At 53.7% G+C, this 20,853-nt stretch overlaps 8 protein-coding genes across 8 annotated transcripts; 4 read left to right on the forward strand and 4 right to left on the reverse strand.

The window, feature by feature from the left end:
* Nucleotides 1–173: 173 nt before the first annotated feature.
* On the reverse strand, nucleotides 174–1,436 carry PG985_004437 (uncharacterized protein; the record flags this gene model as incomplete). Its single annotated transcript, XM_066824206.1, has 3 exons — nucleotides 174–1,042; nucleotides 1,093–1,280; nucleotides 1,336–1,436. The coding sequence occupies 3 exons, from the start codon at nucleotides 1,434–1,436 to the stop codon at nucleotides 174–176; spliced, it is 1,158 nt and encodes a 385-aa protein (XP_066687366.1).
* A 1,243-nt stretch (nucleotides 1,437–2,679) lies between these two features.
* Nucleotides 2,680–3,177, reverse strand: PG985_004438 (uncharacterized protein; the record flags this gene model as incomplete). The annotated part of the gene is made up of 1 exon (XM_066824207.1): nucleotides 2,680–3,177. One exon carries the CDS (start codon nucleotides 3,175–3,177, stop codon nucleotides 2,680–2,682), a length of 498 nt encoding a protein of 165 aa, XP_066687367.1.
* Nucleotides 3,178–3,900: 723 nt separating this feature from the next.
* Nucleotides 3,901–5,744, forward strand: PG985_004439 (uncharacterized protein; the record flags this gene model as incomplete). Its single annotated transcript, XM_066824208.1, has 2 exons — nucleotides 3,901–3,993; nucleotides 4,242–5,744. The coding sequence occupies 2 exons, from the start codon at nucleotides 3,901–3,903 to the stop codon at nucleotides 5,742–5,744; spliced, it is 1,596 nt and encodes a 531-aa protein (XP_066687368.1).
* A 685-nt stretch (nucleotides 5,745–6,429) lies between these two features.
* Nucleotides 6,430–7,471, reverse strand: PG985_004440 (glycoside hydrolase family 61 protein; the record flags this gene model as incomplete). Its single annotated transcript, XM_066824209.1, has 3 exons — nucleotides 6,430–6,446; nucleotides 6,508–7,115; nucleotides 7,188–7,471. The coding sequence occupies 3 exons, from the start codon at nucleotides 7,469–7,471 to the stop codon at nucleotides 6,430–6,432; spliced, it is 909 nt and encodes a 302-aa protein (XP_066687369.1).
* Nucleotides 7,472–12,441: 4,970 nt separating this feature from the next.
* On the forward strand, nucleotides 12,442–13,839 carry PG985_004441 (uncharacterized protein; the record flags this gene model as incomplete). The annotated part of the gene is made up of 1 exon (XM_066824210.1): nucleotides 12,442–13,839. The coding sequence occupies one exon, from the start codon at nucleotides 12,442–12,444 to the stop codon at nucleotides 13,837–13,839; it is 1,398 nt and encodes a 465-aa protein (XP_066687370.1).
* Nucleotides 13,840–14,330: 491 nt separating this feature from the next.
* On the forward strand, nucleotides 14,331–14,969 carry PG985_004442 (Rhodanese-like domain-containing protein; the record flags this gene model as incomplete). Its single annotated transcript, XM_066824211.1, has 2 exons — nucleotides 14,331–14,463; nucleotides 14,635–14,969. The coding sequence occupies 2 exons, from the start codon at nucleotides 14,331–14,333 to the stop codon at nucleotides 14,967–14,969; spliced, it is 468 nt and encodes a 155-aa protein (XP_066687371.1).
* Nucleotides 14,970–15,605: 636 nt separating this feature from the next.
* PG985_004443 (uncharacterized protein) lies at nucleotides 15,606–16,136 on the forward strand (the record flags this gene model as incomplete). Its single annotated transcript, XM_066824212.1, has 1 exon — nucleotides 15,606–16,136. The coding sequence occupies one exon, from the start codon at nucleotides 15,606–15,608 to the stop codon at nucleotides 16,134–16,136; it is 531 nt and encodes a 176-aa protein (XP_066687372.1).
* A 419-nt stretch (nucleotides 16,137–16,555) lies between these two features.
* PG985_004444 (uncharacterized protein) lies at nucleotides 16,556–18,858 on the reverse strand (the record flags this gene model as incomplete). The annotated part of the gene is made up of 7 exons (XM_066824213.1): nucleotides 16,556–16,814; nucleotides 16,869–17,294; nucleotides 17,395–17,763; nucleotides 17,854–18,060; nucleotides 18,127–18,250; nucleotides 18,324–18,457; nucleotides 18,641–18,858. 7 exons carry the CDS (start codon nucleotides 18,856–18,858, stop codon nucleotides 16,556–16,558), a joined length of 1,737 nt encoding a protein of 578 aa, XP_066687373.1.
* Nucleotides 18,859–20,853: the final 1,995 nt, after the last annotated feature.

Raw genomic sequence — 20,853 nt, forward strand, 5'->3', positions numbered from 1 at the left:
CGAGTGGGGCAAAGTTGAGTGAAAGGCACAATCATCTGAACGAATTGGCTGGATGGGATACTCAATTGAAGGTCAAGCTGGCGGCTCCCTATATAAGTGCAGTGGCACACAAAAGTATATACCATGTAAAGTAATGTGTAATTCAAGTCGATCAAGTCCCCTCATGACGGTCTTCACATCTTCTTGCGATACAGCTCGCCGCCGCAGTCGTCCCGCAGTCGGGCCGCCGCCTGTTCAGGCGTGATATCCCGCTGCGGCTCCGCCATGAGTTCGTATCCGACCAAGAACTTCCGCACGGTCGCGGAGCGCAGGAGCGGCGGGTAGAAGTGCATGTGGAAGTAGCTGTTCTCGACCTCCTCGGCGGTGCCCTCGAGCGGCGCCTGGTGGATGCCGGAGCTGTAGGGGAAGCTCGTCTCGAAGAGATTGTCGTAGCGGCGCGTCACCTCCTGCACGGCCTCGGCGAACTGTAGGCGTTCGGCCGCCGTCAGGTCGACGAGGGCGCGCACGTGGCGCTTGGCCAAGATCATGACCTCGAAGGGCCAGACAGCCCACCAGGGGCACACGACCAGGAAGGCGTCGTTCTGCCACACCACGCGCTCCTTCTTGTCCATTTCCAGCTTGACATAGTCGGCCAGCAGGTGGCGCCCGCCGTGCTCGGCGCGGTACTTGGCCATCTGCACCGTCTCCGCCGCAGGCTCCTCGGGCAGCGTGCTAGTCGTCCAGATCTGGCAGTGCGGGTGCGGGTTGGAGCATCCCATGGCGGCACCCTTGTTCTCGAAGATCTGCATATAGCGAAGCTGATCTTTCGGCGGGACCACCGTGGTCTCGGCCGGTGCTTCCCCAAGGTCGGATTTCGCGGCCACCTCGGCGAGAGTGTTTGTCGGGGCGAGGTGCGACGCATAGATACGGGTCCAGGTCTCGATAATGGGAAGAATATCGGCAGCAGACATGTCGGGGAGGGTCACATTGTGCTTGGGTGAGAAGGTCAAAACGTAGCATCGGCCCTTGACGCCTTCTGCGCGTAGTAGCAGCGACGACAGATCTGGAACAATTAGCATGCTATCCTCCAGGAATGAGGGCGGAGTGTCATACCATCCTTGGAAGTCTCGGCGTCATAGTCGGCTTGCTGTTCTTTCACGGCGCTGTAGTCGTTGACGAAGACAAGTGTATTACTGTAATCGGGGTTGCTGTCGCCAGACGCTCGCGAGTTTCGGGGGCACAGATAGCACTTGGGATCATATTCCGGAAGCTCAATAGTGCTCGGGCCTTCCTGCTGGCCTCTTCGAGATATTGTCAGCTTCCAGAAGTTAATAAAATAGCTCGATGCGTCCTTACTGCCATGGTCGCTTCGTCCGGTGAGGGGATACTAGGAGCCACGAACCCCTTAGGGGATTATAGCGTCGATGCGAAATATCGTCGAGGATCTTTTCCGGCATATTGAACCTGGTCTTAGGGAGGGAGAGTGAAGGTTGGTTTCAAGACTATGGGGATGGGATGGGCAAGCTGATCATGTAGGTCCGGGGGCCCGCAGACGCGGGGCATATCTATCACATGCGATGGTGGGGTGAGAACCATCCAAATATCGCGACAGCAGGAAGGGAGCCCCACGAATTCCCGCATGATGTAATTGGATAGCTCCAGCAGTAGCAGCAGCCTGGGTATCTTACGGTGCGATACAATCTATTGTAGAAGGGACTAACATATGGATAAAGTTAGAGGCCCAGAAAGGTATCAAGACACATAAACTAGATTAGTACCTAGTTTCGGGACAAATCGTAGCGATGGGTAACTCCGCAACGGATAACCTAATACCTGAACAACAATATGGGGTTGACATTTCCATTGGTCCAACTCTCACCCCATGATCATCACACCTGATCAATTCCTGTCCTACCATACAAGGTCCGTCTCGATCAACGTCAAATTCTTGGCGGACTCCAGCATGATTATTCTCAAGAATCTCGGGCATCGTCCAATATTCTCATGCACCCACTCGTGCGTTAGATTGTTGGCATGTACATACTCCCTGTCTTCCATGTCATCCAGACCATCCAACCCACAGCTTTTGATCTCAACCATCCATTCTCTCCGGAAAGTTTTCTTGGGCAAGACCCAAGACTGAGCAGCACCTAGGTCGTTGACACTCCGTACGACTGATAATAAGGGAGGTCCCGCTTGAAACACTCCGCCTCGTCGTCCAAAATAGAAACAACGTCTTTCACAGCACCCTCATTGTCGATGTCTAGAGCATTGCCATGCGTCCACTTATCGTAACCAACCAGGAAGATCTTGGGCATGTAAACTTCAAGAGCCGCTAGTTTACATATCCTCGCCTAGTATTTCAGTATTTTATATTTCACTCTTTTCTGCCCCGTCATAATGCTTGGGTTTTCTTATTAGGGCATCTAGGTATGGCCATTGGTCGAGACTACGAAACCTATGCCAAGCATTATTGGTTTCCGTGCTACCCCAGTACACTCGGGGGTCTTAGAGACGATTCTTTTAGTGAGCACACAGAGTGATCTTCCAGATGTAGACGCTAAGAACCTATCGAGGATGTGACAACGAGAATATCGTAATGACTAATCGTAGTTTCTTGAGAGTAGAACCAGGGAGCAAGCATGTTCTTGCCCATTCCATAATCCCACAGTCAAGAGGATCATCACGGATCTAACTACCCTACTGACTAGATGGTAGGAAATACAACCTGGCCCCGGCAATCGCGAGAATACTCGAGCTCCAGGTCCAATAGCTCCAGGCCAGCGGCCGTGCCTCCTTGGCACCGTACACCCACACGGCGAGCCCGTCGACAAATCCCACGATGGTGACGAGACCCTCGAGCGCCACGATGGCGCGCATGTTGCCCTGGTACTGCAACGCGAAGAACGAGAGGCCGAAGACTAGGTCGCGGCCGGCCTTGGAATAGAGGTGCGCTCTCAGAACGCGTGTGATGCTACTTCCGCGCGCAGCCGGGTGCACGTTGCTGGAGTCCTGCTTTTCCTCCTCCTCGTCATCGTTTCGTCGGACGGGAAAGGCGAGCTCGGCCTGCGCCGGCGAGACTAATCCCATAATCCCAAGGCCCAAAAAGCAAGAGCCGAGAACATAGCCCGGGGGAATGACGGAGGGCTTGTTGAGACTCTCCGCGAGGATCTCCGATAGGCGTTGTCTGAAATCCATTTTTTACGAGATTTGCACTGCAGACGTAGGGGATCGAGTCTGGTAACTTCTTGCTCTTCAAAAGGGCAATGCAATTCACAGATCAGCTACATGTAATATCGAGTATCTGGGATGCAATCCCAAGAATGACTGGCATTCGGATATCATCGTATCTACTTACTGTCGCAGTTGCAAATTCCTTATATTCCAACTGGTATCCCAATTACAGACCCCATCAAATTGATTCATTTGATTCCATAGGTAGCTACGGCGGTACAAGCTGTGTTCGGGCAGTTTTTGTCCGAAGTGGGCCTCATCAAGCAAGCTTGGGACTTAGTCACGTGGCTGAGGCTGAAAGTCTGGGGGAATCCAAACGCTCGGACCAAACCGACCAACAGCTCGTTTTAGCGCGTGTCGCATTTGTGGTAGGTTAGTAATGGATTGGTGCAATTACTGGGAACAGGACAGCCACCACACACCCACCACCCCCTGGCATCGCAGCCTGGCGCAAAGCAACAAGGGCGCTCGCACGACATCATCGCAACCATTATCCATCAAAACAACAACCGTATCTCGGTCGATCCATCGACCTACGCCTATCAATAAACTCGCCGCATCGAGAGCTATCCGGTTATTATCGATTGAATACTTCCCCGCCCGCTGTGCATCGATAATTCGCGGTTCGACCTCAGCTGGGCCTCAAGCTGGCCTTGAGCTCGGTGGTACCAAGTTACACGAAACACGATGGGGGTTATTCGCAAGAAGACGGCCACAAGGGGTGGTGAAGGAGGCGTGAAATACGTTTGCGATGTCTGTTCGGCAGACATAACCTCTACAGTAAGTTGTCTTCTTGGTTTTTGTTTCGTCTTTGTATCTTCCGTTCCTGGTCGCGTCGCCGTACGTCGGGTTGTTGCTGCGGCCTTCTCGGCACAATGTGGCTCCTCCGTTCGATGTGTCAGCCGGTCTCCGGCCCCTGCCACCTCAACCACCATGGCCCTCCCTCCCCCACTTAGCCCTCTGATGCACCTATATCTCTGTCTGGTTGTACCTGTGATGTACGCTCTTTACTTATTTCTTAATCATAGGTCCGAATAAGATGCGCCCACAGCGCTTGCAATGAATACGATCTCTGCGTACAATGCTTCTCGAGCGGCTCCTCAAGCGGCTCACACCAGCCCGCCACACACCCATACAAGGTTATCGAACAAAACTCCATACCAATATTTGATCCAGAATGGGGCGCCGACGAGGAGCTCTTACTCTTGGAAGGATGCGAAATCTACGGCTTAGGCTCCTGGGCCGACATTGCTGATCATATTGGTGGCTACCGGAATAAGGACGAAGTACGCGACCACTACATCAAGACCTATGTCGAGTCGCCATGCTTTCCCCTACCGAAGCGGTGTCGCCCCGCCGACATGGAACTGGCCCAGGAGATCTCGCGGGAGGAATTCCAGGCACGCAAGAAGAGGCGTATCGAAGAGCGTAGGGAGGCTCAGAAGAACGCCCCGGCTATGGCGCCCAAGACGAAACCTACCGCCAGTGTACCTTCGTGTCACGAGATCCAAGGCTACATGCCCGGTCGCTTGGAGTTTGAGACAGAGCATGCCAACGAAGCGGAGGAAGCCGTGCAACTCATGCAGTTTGATCCTGGCGATGGCATCAATCCCCGAACCGGAGAGCTGGAACCAGAGATGGAGCTCAAGCTCACCGTCATGGACATCTACAATGCACGGTTGACGCAGCGTGTTGATAGGAAGAAGGTGGTCTTCGAGCATAATCTACTCGACTACAGGGAGAATAGTAAGCTGGAGAAGAAGAGGACGAAAGAAGAGAAGGATCTCCTCAACAAGGCTAAGCCTTTCGCAAGGATGATGAACCATGACGACTTCGAGAGTTTCTGCCAGGGCTTGGTGGACGAGCTGAATCTACGCCAGGCCATAGCCCAACTTCAAGAATGGCGGAACCTGAAGATCGGTGATCTTCGGAGTGGGGAGAAGTATGAACAGGACAAGGCAACCAGGATACAGAAAGCGATTCCGATGGGCTCGATGGACCGCGAGCGTTTGGCAACGGCCCAACGATCAAAGCAGAACACACAACCAGAGCCTCCTAGTGGTGCGGCTTTACTGATCGCACCCGAGCTGCCTTACCGACCAGCCACGACCGGTGCCGCTCCACACAACGCTATGGACGGCACTAACCTTGAGGCGAAACCATCCACCAACGGGGTTTCTGCCACCAACGGCGCCCCGAACGGCGTGGTGGCCAACGGCACCGGCCCGGCCGCGAACACGCGGCAGAAGTTCGTCTCGCAGCCCATCTCGGGCGTGCAGCCGCTCAACCTCAGCCAGGACAACGCGCCGGACCTGCACCTGCTCACGCCCGAGGAGGCGGAGCTCTGCAAGGTGTCGCGGCTGCAGCCGAAGCCGTACCTGATGATCAAGGAGCAGGTCCTTAAGGAGGCGCTCAAGGGCAACGGCACGCTCAAGAAGAAGCAGGTCAAGGAGATCTGCCGGCTGGACTCGCAGAAGGGCGGCCGGATCTTCGACTTTTTCATCAACTCGGGGTGGATCGGCAAGGCGTAGTTTCGGGTGGAAGTCGATCCGAAGATGGTGAGATTTTTCACGCCTCGGAAGCTGAGCTGATGGCTGGTCATCGGTGTCCCCTCCCAGCATGGGAGAAAAGCGCGGCTAGGCCCGTCTCGTACACCCATTTTATAATTATGAGCCTTGCGCATGTCCCATGATGATGCGAGGACAACCCTACTTAAATACCTACTTAGTTAAGCATATATGAATATAACGATTCGATATAATGAATCATTCGAAATAACTGATTCCATCGCACAGTGGAATAGTCGCATTGACCATGGGTAACTGGAATAGTCACGTCGCTTATTCGGTTCAGTCTAGACTGTAGACGTGACCTACTAAGTCCATTGCTGGTCTTTGTTGTGTACACCAAATGGAATAACCACATCGACTGGTGACTGAAATAGTTATGTCGTTTATTCGATTCACACTAGTACCTAGATGTAATAAACCAGTAACTAATCGTTGTCATGCAAGTCGTTCGTTCAATGCACTAGGTCGTAAAGTCTAGTTATGTACAGTTGTTTGTCAAAAGAGCTGCTCTATGTACTCGGTGTGCAACGTCAGGAGTCTATCTGATCAACTCAGAAGAAAAAGGCATCGTCCAGGGAGCCCATTTCATGCGCCCCATCCTGCTTTCTTCCCACTTTGATGAGCGGGGCACATCACCTTGGCCATCTTAAACGCATTGGGAGTCTGAAACGGCCTTGTTAGCTACGAAGCAAGCAACATTCGGGACGGATGCGTCATGACTTACAGTACTCGTTGGTGGCAGAGCAGGTGCTACCGCTCGCGCAAGCAGTGCAGCCGCTGTAGCCGCTACCACCGCACTGGCCGTACTTGGCCACGGAGCAGCCACCGGAGCCGCCGCCGTTACCGGGGTTGTTGGTCGGGCCGGGGTTGCTGACGGTGCTCGTCCTGATGGTCGTGGGCGCAGGCTGCTGCGGGTTAGAACCGCCACCGTTGTTACCGCCGCCGCTGCAGGTGAAAACGGAGGGGCCGGGCACGGTGTAGCTGGTGAGCCCGTTGTAAATGTTGGCCGTGTAGCCCGGGTCGGTGTCCTTGAAGGCGCCGGGGATGCTGACGGTGGCGGGCGAGGCGCTGCCGCCGCCCGAGACCTTGATCTGGGCGCAGCTGGTGTAGAACTGGGGGATGCCGGCGGGCCAGGGGTTGTGGATGCCCAGCTGCGAGATGCGCAGCAGGTACTCGCCGTCGGGCACGCAGCTCGGGATGTTGAAGCTGTAGGAGCCTTCCAGCTTCCACGAGGCCTGGCCGCCGCTGAAGGTGGCGCCCCAGTCGTGGATCTTGAACCAGCCGCCGCTGCCGTCGTAGCTGGCCGCCGAGCCGGGGGCCTTGGACATGTAGCTGGTCATCCAACCGTGTCAGTCTTCTCTTCTTCTTGTTTATGATATTCTTCAAGGCTATGTAGCTACTTACACGGAGGTGGGACCTTGGTGGTAGACCGGGGTGTCGAGGGTGAAGGTGAACGAGTCACCCGCCTTGACGGCGACGGTGTCGGTGCCGGAGCCCGAGGCGCCCACGTTGCAGCGCAGGTCGTTGGAGGCCAGGTCGGTCACGGGCGAGTTTCCGTTGCTGTTCTTGCGGATGTACTGGTAGACGGACCCCTTGGTGCTGCCGATGCTGAGCTGCTGGAAGATGTAGTGGCCCGACACCTCGGTGGCGGCCAGCGAGAGCGCCGCGGCGGTCAGGACTCCCTTCATCTTGTCTTGATTGATGAATTTAAGAAGAGCTAGAAAGAAGGACTGTGGTCTGAGAGACAGAGAGTGAGGCGATGGACGACTGACTGACTGTAAGCAAGGGGGTGTTGAGGAGCAAACAGTAGAGACGGACAATCAGAAAGGACTCGACTTACAGAACAAGGGACAGAGAGAGGCGTTATATATCGAACAGTATGCCGAGAGTCACTCTATATCCCGCAGATAACTAATCCATCCAGATCGGGAAAATTGGATGTGATCCACATCACGTACGCGCTTTTCATCTATCTACGTACCCACACATCCCGGCCTGCGATGCAGCAAGCTTGCCTTCTCGTTACCAAAGTTGGGTAGCGTTCGGCTCATGGCCCGAAACCTTTCTGATCCAAGGAAACAAAGCCCACGAAAGGCCGCTCGCATCAAGGCCCTACTCCCTTCCGCGTGGCTTTTGCGGAAGGGCTCGCCCAATCCGGCCCTGCCTGGGCTTCCCGAATAGGAAATGCGGACTCTGGGCCGCCGCCGTATGTGGGCCCGATCACCCCAGCCCAGGTTGGCATCAGCGGCTCAGTCGTCCACCAATCCCGGATGCTCGTTCGATATTAAAAAGTACGCCGACTGTGACCATTTTAATGGGGGTTGTCCTCTGTGATTCGTCGGTCGCCCACTTGAGTAGTTGAGTCTGATACAGCGCTTTCCCCGTCGGCGCTGGGCAGGTGTCTTGGCGATGCAGAAGTGGCACCTAAGCATCCGGAATGCAACACGCTTGTGCGGAGGTCATTGCGGTGGTGCGTCCGCTTGATGCTAAAGTTGGACGCTGAACAACCGGGCGGTGTCTCCGGGGCCAAGTAGCAAAGTATGCATAGGGCCGATACTATGGCACTAATATCACTATAGGAAATTGCATCGCAGGACAAGAGCGGCTTGACGACATTGGCCAACAAAATGGAGTTGGAATGCCGGGTACACCTATCACTTGATAACTTTATTTCTTTTTTTCACTCTCCTTGACTGGACAAAACGTAGAGCCTCCTAATTCAAAACTTATAAACAAGTTGTTTTTATAACTTTGGCTCCTTTTAACTATAATTTGGTACCCCTTCCTGATCTTGACTCTTGAAGAGAAAAGATCACCCTATATGAGGCTGCTGTCTATAACTGCACAAAGCAGAGTTCTGGTACCAAAATGGGCGACCAAAAACGAATATTTGTCTACGACTAGGAGAGACAGGAAAGTAGTCTCGGGGTATCCGGGGTGCAGGTCTGCGTTTCTCTACCGCATCTGACCCACGATTTGTTTGTCAGATCAGGTAGGCTAGCCAAATAAGCAAATCAGAATTCAGTTTATATATCACACTCGTCTAGAAACTCGTGCCTGCTGACCACTGGACGGCTTCACTGACCCGATGTCTCGCATGCTATCCTTGTAGTATCATCTGGGCACCCCCTATTTCGGCTTGTCACGGTTGGACTCGGGGAGATGTTGCTGTTTGCGTCTAAAGTGCGTCCTATCACGACATAGCTCAGATTCTCAGCGTTCGTATGTTCTTAGTACATGATCCTTATCCAAGTCTAGCTGCAAATGGATCAGGCGTTGGCCTACATGCAGCAACATAGCTGGACAATTATGCGCCAACTGCACTATTTGCACGTATGAACCTAGTTTCTCAAGTATTTGTGTCATGGACTCTTGCTTGTTCGAGACAGCGCCAGATCCGGCGGCGGTTACGCAAGCCCACCGGCACATCCAGGGTCTTGCCACTGGGTTCATGGATCTCGAAAAGCCTACCTTGCCGTATTACGATTCACCATCATCCGGATTCCATTATACGTTGCGGCAACCTCTGCCCCCATAGTTATCACAAGGCTCCGTTAGAATGTACTGAATGTCAGGGCCTGGCATGCGATGAAGGAAAACCTCCCAAAGCTGTTTTATAGAATACATTTCATCATGGGGCTGCATCTGAAAGGAATCTCGAGATTCTAGTCGGCTATCAATAAAACGCTGAGCCAGCTGGAAACATTGCTTGTGCACAGGGATGTAGAGATGGCCCCCTGCCACGCTGATGTGCATGGCTATGACGTTCTCTCTTAATGCCAGTACTGGGAAGCCATCACGCTCATTGTACTCTGCGTCAAGTTGCAGCACACATCTTCTGGCATGCTGGGGGTGAAGGTCCGGGAAATTTACGGATGGGTGGTCGCGAAAAGTGTCGATTTCGACTCCGGAGCTGTCTGGAGCATCATGGCCGGTCATCAAAACGATGGCCCGGGTGAGCCAATCGTTGGTTTCAAAGCTACTGTGCGTGGTGTTCTGTCAGGGCGGGCTATTGCTAAGGCTGCACGCTCGCTCCTACCTACCGGAGACTAGGTTCCAAGAAAGGCCCGCCGCAGATGCAAGAGTAGATTTGATTGCGCGGCATAGCTGAGATCTGAATATTGGGAAGTTCGGAGAAAGACCCAAAGAATCGAGATGAGCGATCTGAGGGAATGAGACTGACTATCAAGCATTGAGAAGTCGTGAAGTGATCCATCAAGATGTGAGGTATGCGAATAAGTTGGGCTCAAGTAGTCCTGCACATCGACGTGGATGTAGGTGCCGCATCCCTTACTTCAGTGCATTTTGTATTCATGGGTTGGCATGGAAAGGGGTAAATGACCGGCTGTGGCGGCGGTGTTCAGGGGTGGCAGTGTGACCACGGCCGATCAACCGGTGCGGCTTCCCGGAAGGAGGGGGGAGGGGAAGGGGGTCCCCGGGGGGCCATCATGGTGCGGGGACGGTTCGGACGGTCATGGTTCTTGACTCTACTGATCGATATATAAATAGATGTTCAGAAGCATGATTCTGCCATTGAGAGTAAGCTGAAGACAGACATCCCTGACGTTGTGTGTCAAAAATGGGGCTTGACAAGAGTCAGCTGATGGTGACCATATGAATCGGCGAACCAGCCGGCGAATCAAGCGAGTGCGACACCCTCTGTCCCTGCTGCACAAGCAAATACTGCCCGGAGCCTTCGGATACCACTACATGGCATAATGCTCATACGGATTGCACCGCAGAGGGATTCGGGCTAGGGCTTATTGCAGCTTGGCGCTGATTTCACTCATACCCCCGATACGAAAGGCCATCTCGGAGCGAGGCCGACCTTGGGTTAGAGCGCCCCCAAAAACCGGAATCGAGACGTCGAGAATACCGTTGCGAGTTGGTTAGTGGATTTCTTCTCATGACTATGACTTACCCCCAAACTCAATGAGGTTACCTGAATCCTAATGTTCCAATTGAATTTGACTATGTACTGTAGACAAGCAACCAAGTATCGCTAGTGTGTACGACATCTCAGGGTCTCGGTGCATGTAACCGCGTTGTCTGTTAACCTTAGATCTCCACGTGCTACCATTCGGGAACCTCGTGGTGGAATTGGCCAGGTTCCAAAGGCGACAGACATCATCTCCAACTCCATTGATCGCCAGCAATCACGGAAGTCGGCATTCCAGATCTTCGAGTGTTTGCTGGTTGTTGGTGGCACAGCACACTGCGCTGACGCCAATCCTCCAGAGAATGGCGCTTATCCCAGGGATCCCCCACAGCGGGAGCAGGGGCAGAAGCTCGGCATTGGGACCGCCACTGTAGGTGAAGCTAGGACAGAGCTAGTGGGTTCGTTGGAAGAAAAGGTCTGGCTTATGGAAATGTGTTGAAGGAAGGAATGGGGATATCGATGGGGCACTGGGAGCTTCATAAGGGAAACGAGAACACACCAGTACCTACCATGTGGCCAAGGTGGCCTGCTGAGCTGAGGTTTGCAATTGTTTCTCAGTATGCGATAGTTCACGGAGGCGTTTTTCTTCCTCTTCAGATGCCAAGCTGTCGCAAACGCGTGTTGGAAGCCAGCAAGAATATTGGATCCCTTCGCCGCAGGCAAGCAGATCAGAAGACACCTATATGTGTAGTAAGTCGATGTCGGATCTCCTGTGCGTGATGCATGAAAGGACAATACATATGATGATAACGCTCTATTCGTGACGTTGATGCTATCGTGTTTGGTGAGGCTTGCCAATAAATTATGGTTATTTTTGGGTACCTGCCAGCCTGCTAGAGATGTAGTGAGCCTGGGCAGAGCTTATGGTCCATTGTCATGCGTTGGGTCGCAGCTGACCGACTTAAGGTACTATTGAGCCAAGCAATCCAGCCTGCCTACATGTAGGCACTGGACGAGGTATGTACATGCAACAAACAAGATTCAGTACTAGCCATCAGGCATCACGATACAGATGGCAACAGCTATTACCACTACAGATGAGAGGGAACATCTGTGCATTGCCTCTTCTTTCCCGGTCTTCTAGCAGGGCCAAGATGGCTGTTTTGTCCGTTTGTTTCGCGTCGAGGAAACCGAGTCACGAGTGTTGCTGACCCAAGACAATCGAATTACAGAGCGAGTAGGAGGTACATACCTCTGATGAGTCGTCCAAGGCCCATGCTAAATTAGATTATTTCCCTCCCTGGCTCCAACCCCTCCGACTTATACATATACACATACATAGCCAGCACTCCGTTTTCCCATTCCCTATGTTTGCTACGCCTTTTTGTTTCGCGGCCTTTTAATGATTGACGAAGTGTACCATATCCCCAGCAGCTAAAGGGCAATCCCAAGAAGCGGCGTCGGCCAGATTGCATCGATCGCCCCATTGCGCAGACCCGGCGCCCATGCAACCTCCCTGTCTCCCTGGGAATTGACAGAGCCTCGTTTCATAAGAGAGATCCACCATTGGCGCCCTGCCGCTTTTCCGCGTCGCCAGGGCTCGTCATTGTTCCACGTACCATCCACGCCGCCAAGTCCAGTCTCGCGGGAGACCAAACAGGCCAGGGAGGGTGAGGCTCAGTTTCTCTACACGAACAAACTCCCTCTACACACACAAACCCTCATTTTCTAGCTGGTCGGATCGGGGGCGGACGGCTTCTCGATTACCGCCTCTATACAATGACTGTTGCTACCATTGCTAACCGGCTACGACCCCAACAGCTCGCGGCCTTGATGTCTCGACGCAACCTTTTACTTCCCGCCTGTGCCATACTGCTCCTCATCGCCGTCTGGAGCTGGCGCCTCCAGCCGACGTCTTTCGAATGGAACGGAACTGGTGGTAAGGGCCACGGCCCGATCGCAGGTGCCCTACAGCCACCCGCTCCGAATAAGGTCGATTTATCCGATCCCGAGGCCCCTTTCGTCGGTTGGCCATTGCAGCGCGTGTGCGACGAGGCGACGTATCTCGAGGGCTTAGTCTACATATGCGACAACAACTCCGGTGGCATCGGCAACATTCGCAACTACATTCAGACATGTCTCAGATACAGCATTGAAGCCGGCGCGACCTCGTTGGTCATGCCCAAGATTCGCCAGCGCTCGGCGGACGACTTGGAAAACCTCTTTACCGACTACCTTCCTCTCTCCTACATGTTCGACGAAGAGCATTTCAAGAAGTCATGGACGACTTATTGCCCACAGATCAAGCTTTACGGTAACGTGACCGACATTCCAAACTACCCCAGGGGTCTCGATGGCCAACCCATCATCCAAGAGATTGTGCCCAAGGAATACGGAAACCGTGGAGGCTGCGATTGGAAGGACCAGAACCGGCATACGGATCGCTTCGGCCAATCCTTCCGGGGATGGATCAAGAACTCGACAAATGGAACACCCCCTTCGGTGGATACACCCCGTCTCATTCGCTTCAAATGGGGAGTGCTGTGGGACTGGCCGGTTTACAAGGATGGCCCCGAGTTTGCAGCCACCTTCGGCCATCTCCTCAAGTTCAACAAACAACTGCTGCGCCTGGGCAAGGCGGTGCTGAAGAATATGCATGGCTTCGCAAAAAGCCAAGGCGCTGCTTCGGGCGAGTTCCTGGGTGCCCATCTACGAACCGAGTCAGACGCGATGAGCTTTTGGCCCATATATGACGTACAAGCTCCGGCTTACCTCCACAAGGCCATCGAACGCGGTTTCAAAGCAGCCTACCTGGCGACGGGCAACAATACGGAGGCGCAGAAGTTTGCGACTGATGCCGCCGAGAGGGCTAACCTGCGCGTTGTTACCAAGCGTGAGCTGTTATCTGAAAAAGACCTCAAAGAGCTTGACTCGCTCACGTGGGACCAGCAAGGCCTGGTTGATTTCATTGCTCTACTGGGAAGCACGTACTTTGTGGGGCCCATGCCTAGCAGCTTCTCGGTCTACATGGTTCTCAAGAGACATCTCAAGACGGGCGGGATCTACTACCGGCCCTACAGGCCAGGTACTGACGGGGATGGGTACAGCTACATGGTGGGCCATTTTGAGCAGTACTGGGAGGACTGGCTGTTCATGTTCGATGGCATGTGGCCGTAAACGACGTAAAATGAACACGGCTGTGTTGTGTATGGATTTTCTAACACTGTACTACAAGCATTCAATACCCGGCGTTTTTGGGGGAATAGGTTATATAAAGACAATCCATGTTTGTTTGAAGCAAACCTTTTGTTTGTCATCTACATCCTGTCGTGAAACAAATTTGAGCCAACCTGGGTCGGCTCCTCTGTTGAAGATGGACGCTTATGCAACTTGGTGATTTTATGCAAGTAACAGATCCATCGCGGGGTTGGCATCATTTACGTAAATGCCAACGATTATCATGCTCGCAAGCTCGCATGATATCCTGATTTTTCTGACACCCAAATCCAGGGTCCTTGTGCTTCTTTTGTCCGTTTGTGTTCTCCCAAGCCCGCTTTCTTTACATAAGTACTAAGCTCCTAGCTCCTAGCTCCATCTGCGGTAGTCTCTCCGGCAAGCATACTCTTCATCTTCGATCCCGCCTCATCTCGTCCCACGTTTCAGGCAGTATGTCGCTGGTAACCCTCGGAAGCTTGCAGCGGATGCAGGCCACGGAGCTTGCAGAGAAGATGCTGGCAGCCCAGGCAGCGGGTTTGAACAGCGAAACGTCCAACTTTGCGGTTGTGGACGTGCGAGACGATGGTATGGACCTCCGAACAAGCTGCGCCTGTTTGCCGCCCTTCTCCCTCTCCCTCTCCCTCTCCCTCTCCCTCTCTTTTGGATTTACTACCAACCAAAGCTCCTTCGCAGTCTGCACTCTTCCTTGGTGATCTAATCTGCATGTAACTAACGCGCAACACCCACCCAACGCAGACTACATAGGCGGCCACATCCAGGGCTCCCTGAACTTCCCTTCGCGATCCCTCGACGCCATGATGCCGACGCTGCTGCGCAAGCTCGAGGGCAAGGAGACGGTCGTGTTCCACTGCGCCCTGTCGCAGCAGCGCGGGCCCTCGGTGGCGCTGCGGTACCTGCGCGAGAAGGAGGCCGCGGGCGACGCCAACAAGGACAGGACCTCGGACGGCGGCGAGAAACAGCAGCAGACCGTGTACATTCTGGACCGTGGGTTTGTGGGCTGGCAGGAGAAGTACGGTCCCGACGAGCGGCTGACGGAGGCGTATCGCAAGGAGATCTGGGAGGATTACTGAGGAAGAGGAGGAGGAATAAAGGAGTGTGGATCAAGATGCGAGGGGGGACAGGCACCGGGCTTGGGTTATGAGACCCTTTCCTCTCGGCCGTCACCGTACGCCCTTTTATGGGAGATGATACCCCGGCCGACCTCTCGAGGACGGCAGCGGGTCTATCTTGGCGATGACACGAGCAGAGACCATTCGGCTTCGGGGCCGCGGTATTGTTGGGCATGTGCCACCGCTCTTCGAAGAAACCCCCTAGCAGAGTGCTCGTACGGTTCCGAAATAGCATCTGGGAGAGCGAGCGGGTTGCTGCCTCCACGGTGCCAGAGGACTTTTAGGTTCTAAGAGAACCAATATTTGCCTATCATGAAACTAGGTATCTTCACGAATTAAGAGTATGGAAAACCATGGGAAACATTGGTACGCCAAAAAGACAAAACCAAATTGCCAACAGTCATCGGAGAAAGTCTGATTTTTCGCATAAAAGAAAGCCGAGCTGATCACCTTTTGCGAATGTTGTAACCTCTGATTTGTGCACTCCTTACACTTATTCGATCCTCGAAATACTATACTATATTGTTATACTAGTATAGTAACAGCAACAACACGCACATACAAAGGACAGCAATCGTATCTCCGACTCAAGCAACCATGTTCCCTCAGATCCAGATGTCCTCATCGTGGGGCCCCAAAGGGGATATCGAGACTATCCTGTTCATGATCGTCTGCTTCCTCCTGGTCATTCTGACCTCCGCGGCTCTCCATGGCTGGATGATCTACCGCGAGTACAACGCGATCCGCCACCCTGCATGCCGGCGCCATCGAAAGGAGGCGAGGCTCGAGTACGGGCTGTCTGACATGAAGGAGTTAGGGGAAGATAAGCCTCTGCTGCTGCCTCGCGGTTCGTCCAACGACGGCTCGCCATGCCGGCCCCCGTCGATGTCGCAGGTGAGAGAGATTGCTCATGACGCCCATCAAGACGAGGACGACGAAGTTGACAGTGCCAGCGGTGAAAACGATAACGACAGTCTTGGCGATTATTGTTTAGATGGCAGCAACTCCAATGTTGGTGCCAGTCTGGATAACGAGACTTACATCTACATGCGCGATATCTTTGGACCGAAACGAACACCGCCGACGCCGCTGCCAGATTACATCAAGTCGCTTCCAAGGAAGTGTTAGGTCAGGGCAGTTCAGAATTCAGGTCGAAGACGTGCTGCTCCAGCGGCTCTATAGTAGCTCTGCCGCTGTCCACATGCGGGCCTTCGGGGGGGGGGAGGTGGTTGCATAGGACTGACTACTCAAGTGCCTTGAGAGGCTCGGAAAGAAAAACATGACCATCGACAAGACTGTGTGGGCGGGCATTTGGGTGCAGGATGAACAGACACCATTTTAACTAAGGGGAGGTTCACCATGTTACTGCGTTCGCGGTTGGAATATTCGGCTGGATACAATATATTCGGGGATATTATACTCTATAACAGCCCAATTTTGGATTGAAAACATTATATACTTGCACTCTATGTCCAGGAACAGAAACCAAGCTATGGCTACATTTGAATACACGTTGACGCAAGACGCAATTCTCTCCTCGATACCTTTTAAATCTTGACATCGTCGACGCTTCGCAACTTCTTCTCCCACAGTAGCAGGGCGGCACACAACCAGTTCGCGGCGTTGAAGTAAAGCATCGCGCGCATCTGACTGTTGTACCCGTCGGCGAAGACCTGCCGCACCGCCTCTTGGGTGGCGTCGGGGAGGCTGTTGACAAACGACAAGGCCTGGGCGACTTGCTGCATCTCCGATGGGGTGAGGAGCGGCGGCAGGTGCGAGGCCAGGTGGTTGTTCAGGATCGTGGCACTGGGATGATGATTAGAGTAAATTAGGTTTCAGAAGGTGACGCAGTTAACTCACCTGATAGCGAGACCGACTGTCCCGCCGAGGACGCGGATCTGAGTGATGGCGCCCATGGTGACAGCTAGATCTTCACGGTCCACGGTCAGAGGTGCGTATATGACGAGCGAGATGAGTCCCATGCCGAAACCGAAGCCCATGAGCACCTCGTACCCGTAGAGGGCTTTGCCGCTGTGGAAGGGGATGGAGGTGCTGAGCCCGATGCCCAGCATCTGCAGGGTGGCGGCGAACACACAAAGGTAATAGGGCGGGACTTTGAGCTTCGTCACCAGCTGGCCCGCAACGGCCGTGGCAACGGGCGAGGCCAGCAGCAAGGGGAGGAGTCGCACGCCGGCATCGAAGGGGGAGACGCCATCGACGGCCTGGATGCGCTGGGTGAGGTTGATCATGACCGTCATGAACGGGGGCCCGGTTAAGAAGCCGACGCTGTGTGACAAAAACGATTATGAGCGATGCCTCTGGGCTTTTTCATTTCTCTTTCCACAATCCCATGCACCAGAAACTAGAGGGAAGCCACCAGACTTACAGCATCAGACTGGCAAAGATGCGGCCTTTCATCAAGCGCAACGGGAAGATGGGCTCCTGGGCGCGGTGCGGCCGGGCGACGACACGCTCCCAGAAGAGGAAGATGACCAGCAGCAGGGCGCCGACGACGAGAGCGCTAAGAACGGGCGCGCTCGCCCAGGGGAACCGCGACCCGGCCTCCTCGAAGCCGAAGACGATGAGCACGGTGGCTGCCAGGAGGATGGCGGCGCCCAGGAAGTCGAGGCGCGCCAGCGAGGCCCGGGAGAACTTGGCCCGGAGGTCTACGTGCGCCGCGGGATTGCCCTGGTTCGGGAAGTGCGTCGGCATGAGGAAGGCGATCATGGCGGTGGCGACGGCTCCTGCGGGGGCGCTGTGCGTGTGTGACAAGACTTGTCAGCCAAAGAGTTGGAGTAGTAGTAGTACTCTCCGTCATTTGGTGGAAAAGGGGAAGTTCGCCTACTTGAGGAGAAATACCCAGCGCCATGATCCGTGGTCGTTGATCAAGCCGCCCAAGATGGGACCGAGGACGGAGCTGACGACCGTGACCACGGCTACGGCCGCCATGATGTGGCCCCAATGCTCCGGAGGTACCAGCTCGGGCTGGATGACGGTCACCATGGCGAAGATACCCGAGGCGCCTATTCCCTGGAACGCGCGGAAGACGATGCTGCGGACCAGGGCATCAGTAATCGATATTAAGTAAAAACCGGTAATAAGCTGGAATAGCACATACAGTTGGATCATGTTGGAGATGGAACCGCACACGATGGAGAATACGGTGAAAAAGGCCACAGCAACCAAAATGAGGAGCTTCCTGCCCAGGATGTCGCTGAATTTGGCGTATATGACCAAGAAACCTAAGCAGATTGACAATGGGCCCGGGTTAGTCCATCATTGGTTTGGAGCGGACGAGAAGGGGGGCAGTTCTACCGGTATAAGAGATGAGGTACGATGTGACGACCCAATCTCGCTGTTCAAAGCCGCCGAGGGCGTTCGTGATGGAGACAAGCGAAGTGCTGACAATGGTCGTCTCCAGGGTCGACAGGAGTAATGACAAACACAGCCTTTGGTCCGAGAATTATACGTTGTCAGTTCAGCCGACTCGCATGACATCTTTCAAAGTAAATATAAGGCCTTGAACGCCATGATTTGACCATGTGTGGCTCCGATCGAGGAGAAACAAGAATAGTTGGCATTTCATGATTTTGAAATGAAAAGGTTATTAAATATTAAGAAAGCAATCGTACGCAGAAACCAATGTGTATAGCCTCCAGCCTTTGATGTAGTTTCTCTGGACGTTGGGCGCCGAGCCGCCGCCGCGGGCAGCTGTGGTGTTGGTGGCATCTCCATCCCCGGCATCCACGTCGAAAGGTGTCAGGACCGGATGAGAGCCGCTATCCGGGGCGGGTACTGCTGCAGTGCCGGGGGATGTTACACCCGTCGCTGCTCCTAGTTTTGGCGACATTGGAGAGCGCGTGTCACATTTACGCCGGCGACGAAAATGGGAATATGCGAATTGGAAAGTGAAAGGCTTTGACTCTTTTTTTTCGAGCATCAATGGCTGCTGCTGCTGCAAATGAAATATCTCGTATTGAAAGCCAGACATCAGGTCCTTTTCTGCTGGAATTCCTTGCTTACTCCGAAGGAACGATAACAAGCTCGCTAATTGATAACCATGGCCTTCCTACTTACCAAGGTACTTAGGTAACTGACCCAAACTGTGCCGCTGACATCCATAGCATCTTGGCTCAGCTGGCAATCTCCAAACACTTTGAAAGACATACTAACCTTAGGTACGGAGTACACGACCAAGATTCACCCTTTTGAGCTGCCCAAACCGAAGACTCCCAGGAACCTGCGAGTCAAGTCACGAGAGGCTATACGATACAAGCAAGGGGCGCTACGGCTTGCTCCGGCACGCTCCCGTCAGTCAGTTGGCATCGATGCCCACTGTACTCCACGTATGAACGGTCTTCGCGGACTAGGCTGCCAGGGAAAACCCGGGTGCTGTGTTAAGGAACACGGGTTGCGAAGGGGCTTACCCAGGGGGACCCGCGCTAGGTTCTAGCTGCCGCTCGAGAAGTCGAGGTGAGAGGTGGCTAAGCGATCGTGGCAGTGCCCGCCGCCGCCGCCGCCAGATCTAGCCTACCCCGGCCTAACGATGTGTAAATGAATAGGGGTTAACGGTGTCAGCGTTGACTAAGGAGGCCTAGGTGACAGAGCTGACAGTGCCTGTTGGAGCCAAGAGATATTGGTCGTACATCTGTCGAGCCTGCGAGCGCATGGGATAGACGTGCGACCTAGGTATAACTGCATCCACATATTTTTCGGCCTGAGTCCACATTTCGCTGCATGCATCACTGATCGGCTTGTATGCGATGGAAGACGTTCATGCTTCAATTACGGGACCCTCCCTGGGTTATATACCCGGCCATCGTTTATTTTGGGACGACGGCCATCGTGAGACAAACGCATTGCTATTCGTCAGGCACGGGAAGTTGGCATGTTTGAGCGGATATAAAAACCCTTTTCTTTTTTGTTGTTGTAAGGGTTGGTTGACTCGGATCGAGGGTCGCAGCAGAAAGGGGATGCCGGTTAACCTAGTTGGTGATTGATCTCCTTCTGGGATCATTCCTTCTGGAACGTCTGCTTTTGAGACGCGACAGTTCGCCGCCCCTCCAGGTTCTGCTCCCAGGCCACATCCGGCTACGGTGACATGCGATTCTGGATGGAACTGAACTAAATTTAGCTCTCGATAGAGAACGAGTTGCATACGATGGATATCTTTGTTCGATCAATTCGCCAAACATATGACCGGCAACCACTGCTGTCCAAGTTGGAGATAAGTACGGAGTATCAAATGTAGCCCTAGAACAGCTGTGGTGCACGATAAAGGATATGGGGGTTCCGTAGGTTCGACATTGATTTGATTGGCAAAGACGGCAGGGAAAAAAAGATTCCCATCTAATAATAAACAGCACTGGATATGATTGCAAGGAGCTGAAGTGAACTGGGTTGCAATGCGAACCACGAGAAAGCCTGCATTCCACCATGCATGGCCGATGTTGCTGGGGTGGGCCTAGCCACTCGGCGATGCAACTGGACTGCGGGGCTGGCTGGGATCCCCGTTCATCGCTTGGGATGCTTGGATGCCTCCTGAGTCCTCCTGAAGGCAAAGGAGGCCCTGATGGACGATCGCCATCCAGTAACGTGTGTGGGATGTAACCTACGGACGTGCAGGCTAGAGACTTCTTCGACTTCTAGAACCTGGTTCGGATTTAGACAAAAGGCTCCTCGCACAGTCGCAGAAGCGAAACACCTAACCGCTGCCGCCGAACTAACATCAACCGCTACATCAGATGCATCTCGAAAGTCTTTTAGGGACCTCTTTCATCAAGGGCATGGCATAAAACTCATGTGTATCATCCACCTGGATCAACAAAACCTTGCGCCATGTGGA

The sequence above is a fragment of the Apiospora marii genome, assembly GCF_038362585.1.
Source record: "Apiospora marii strain CBS 49790 chromosome Unknown utg000003l_segment0_segment0, whole genome shotgun sequence".
Lineage (NCBI taxonomy): Eukaryota > Fungi > Ascomycota > Sordariomycetes > Amphisphaeriales > Apiosporaceae > Apiospora > Apiospora marii.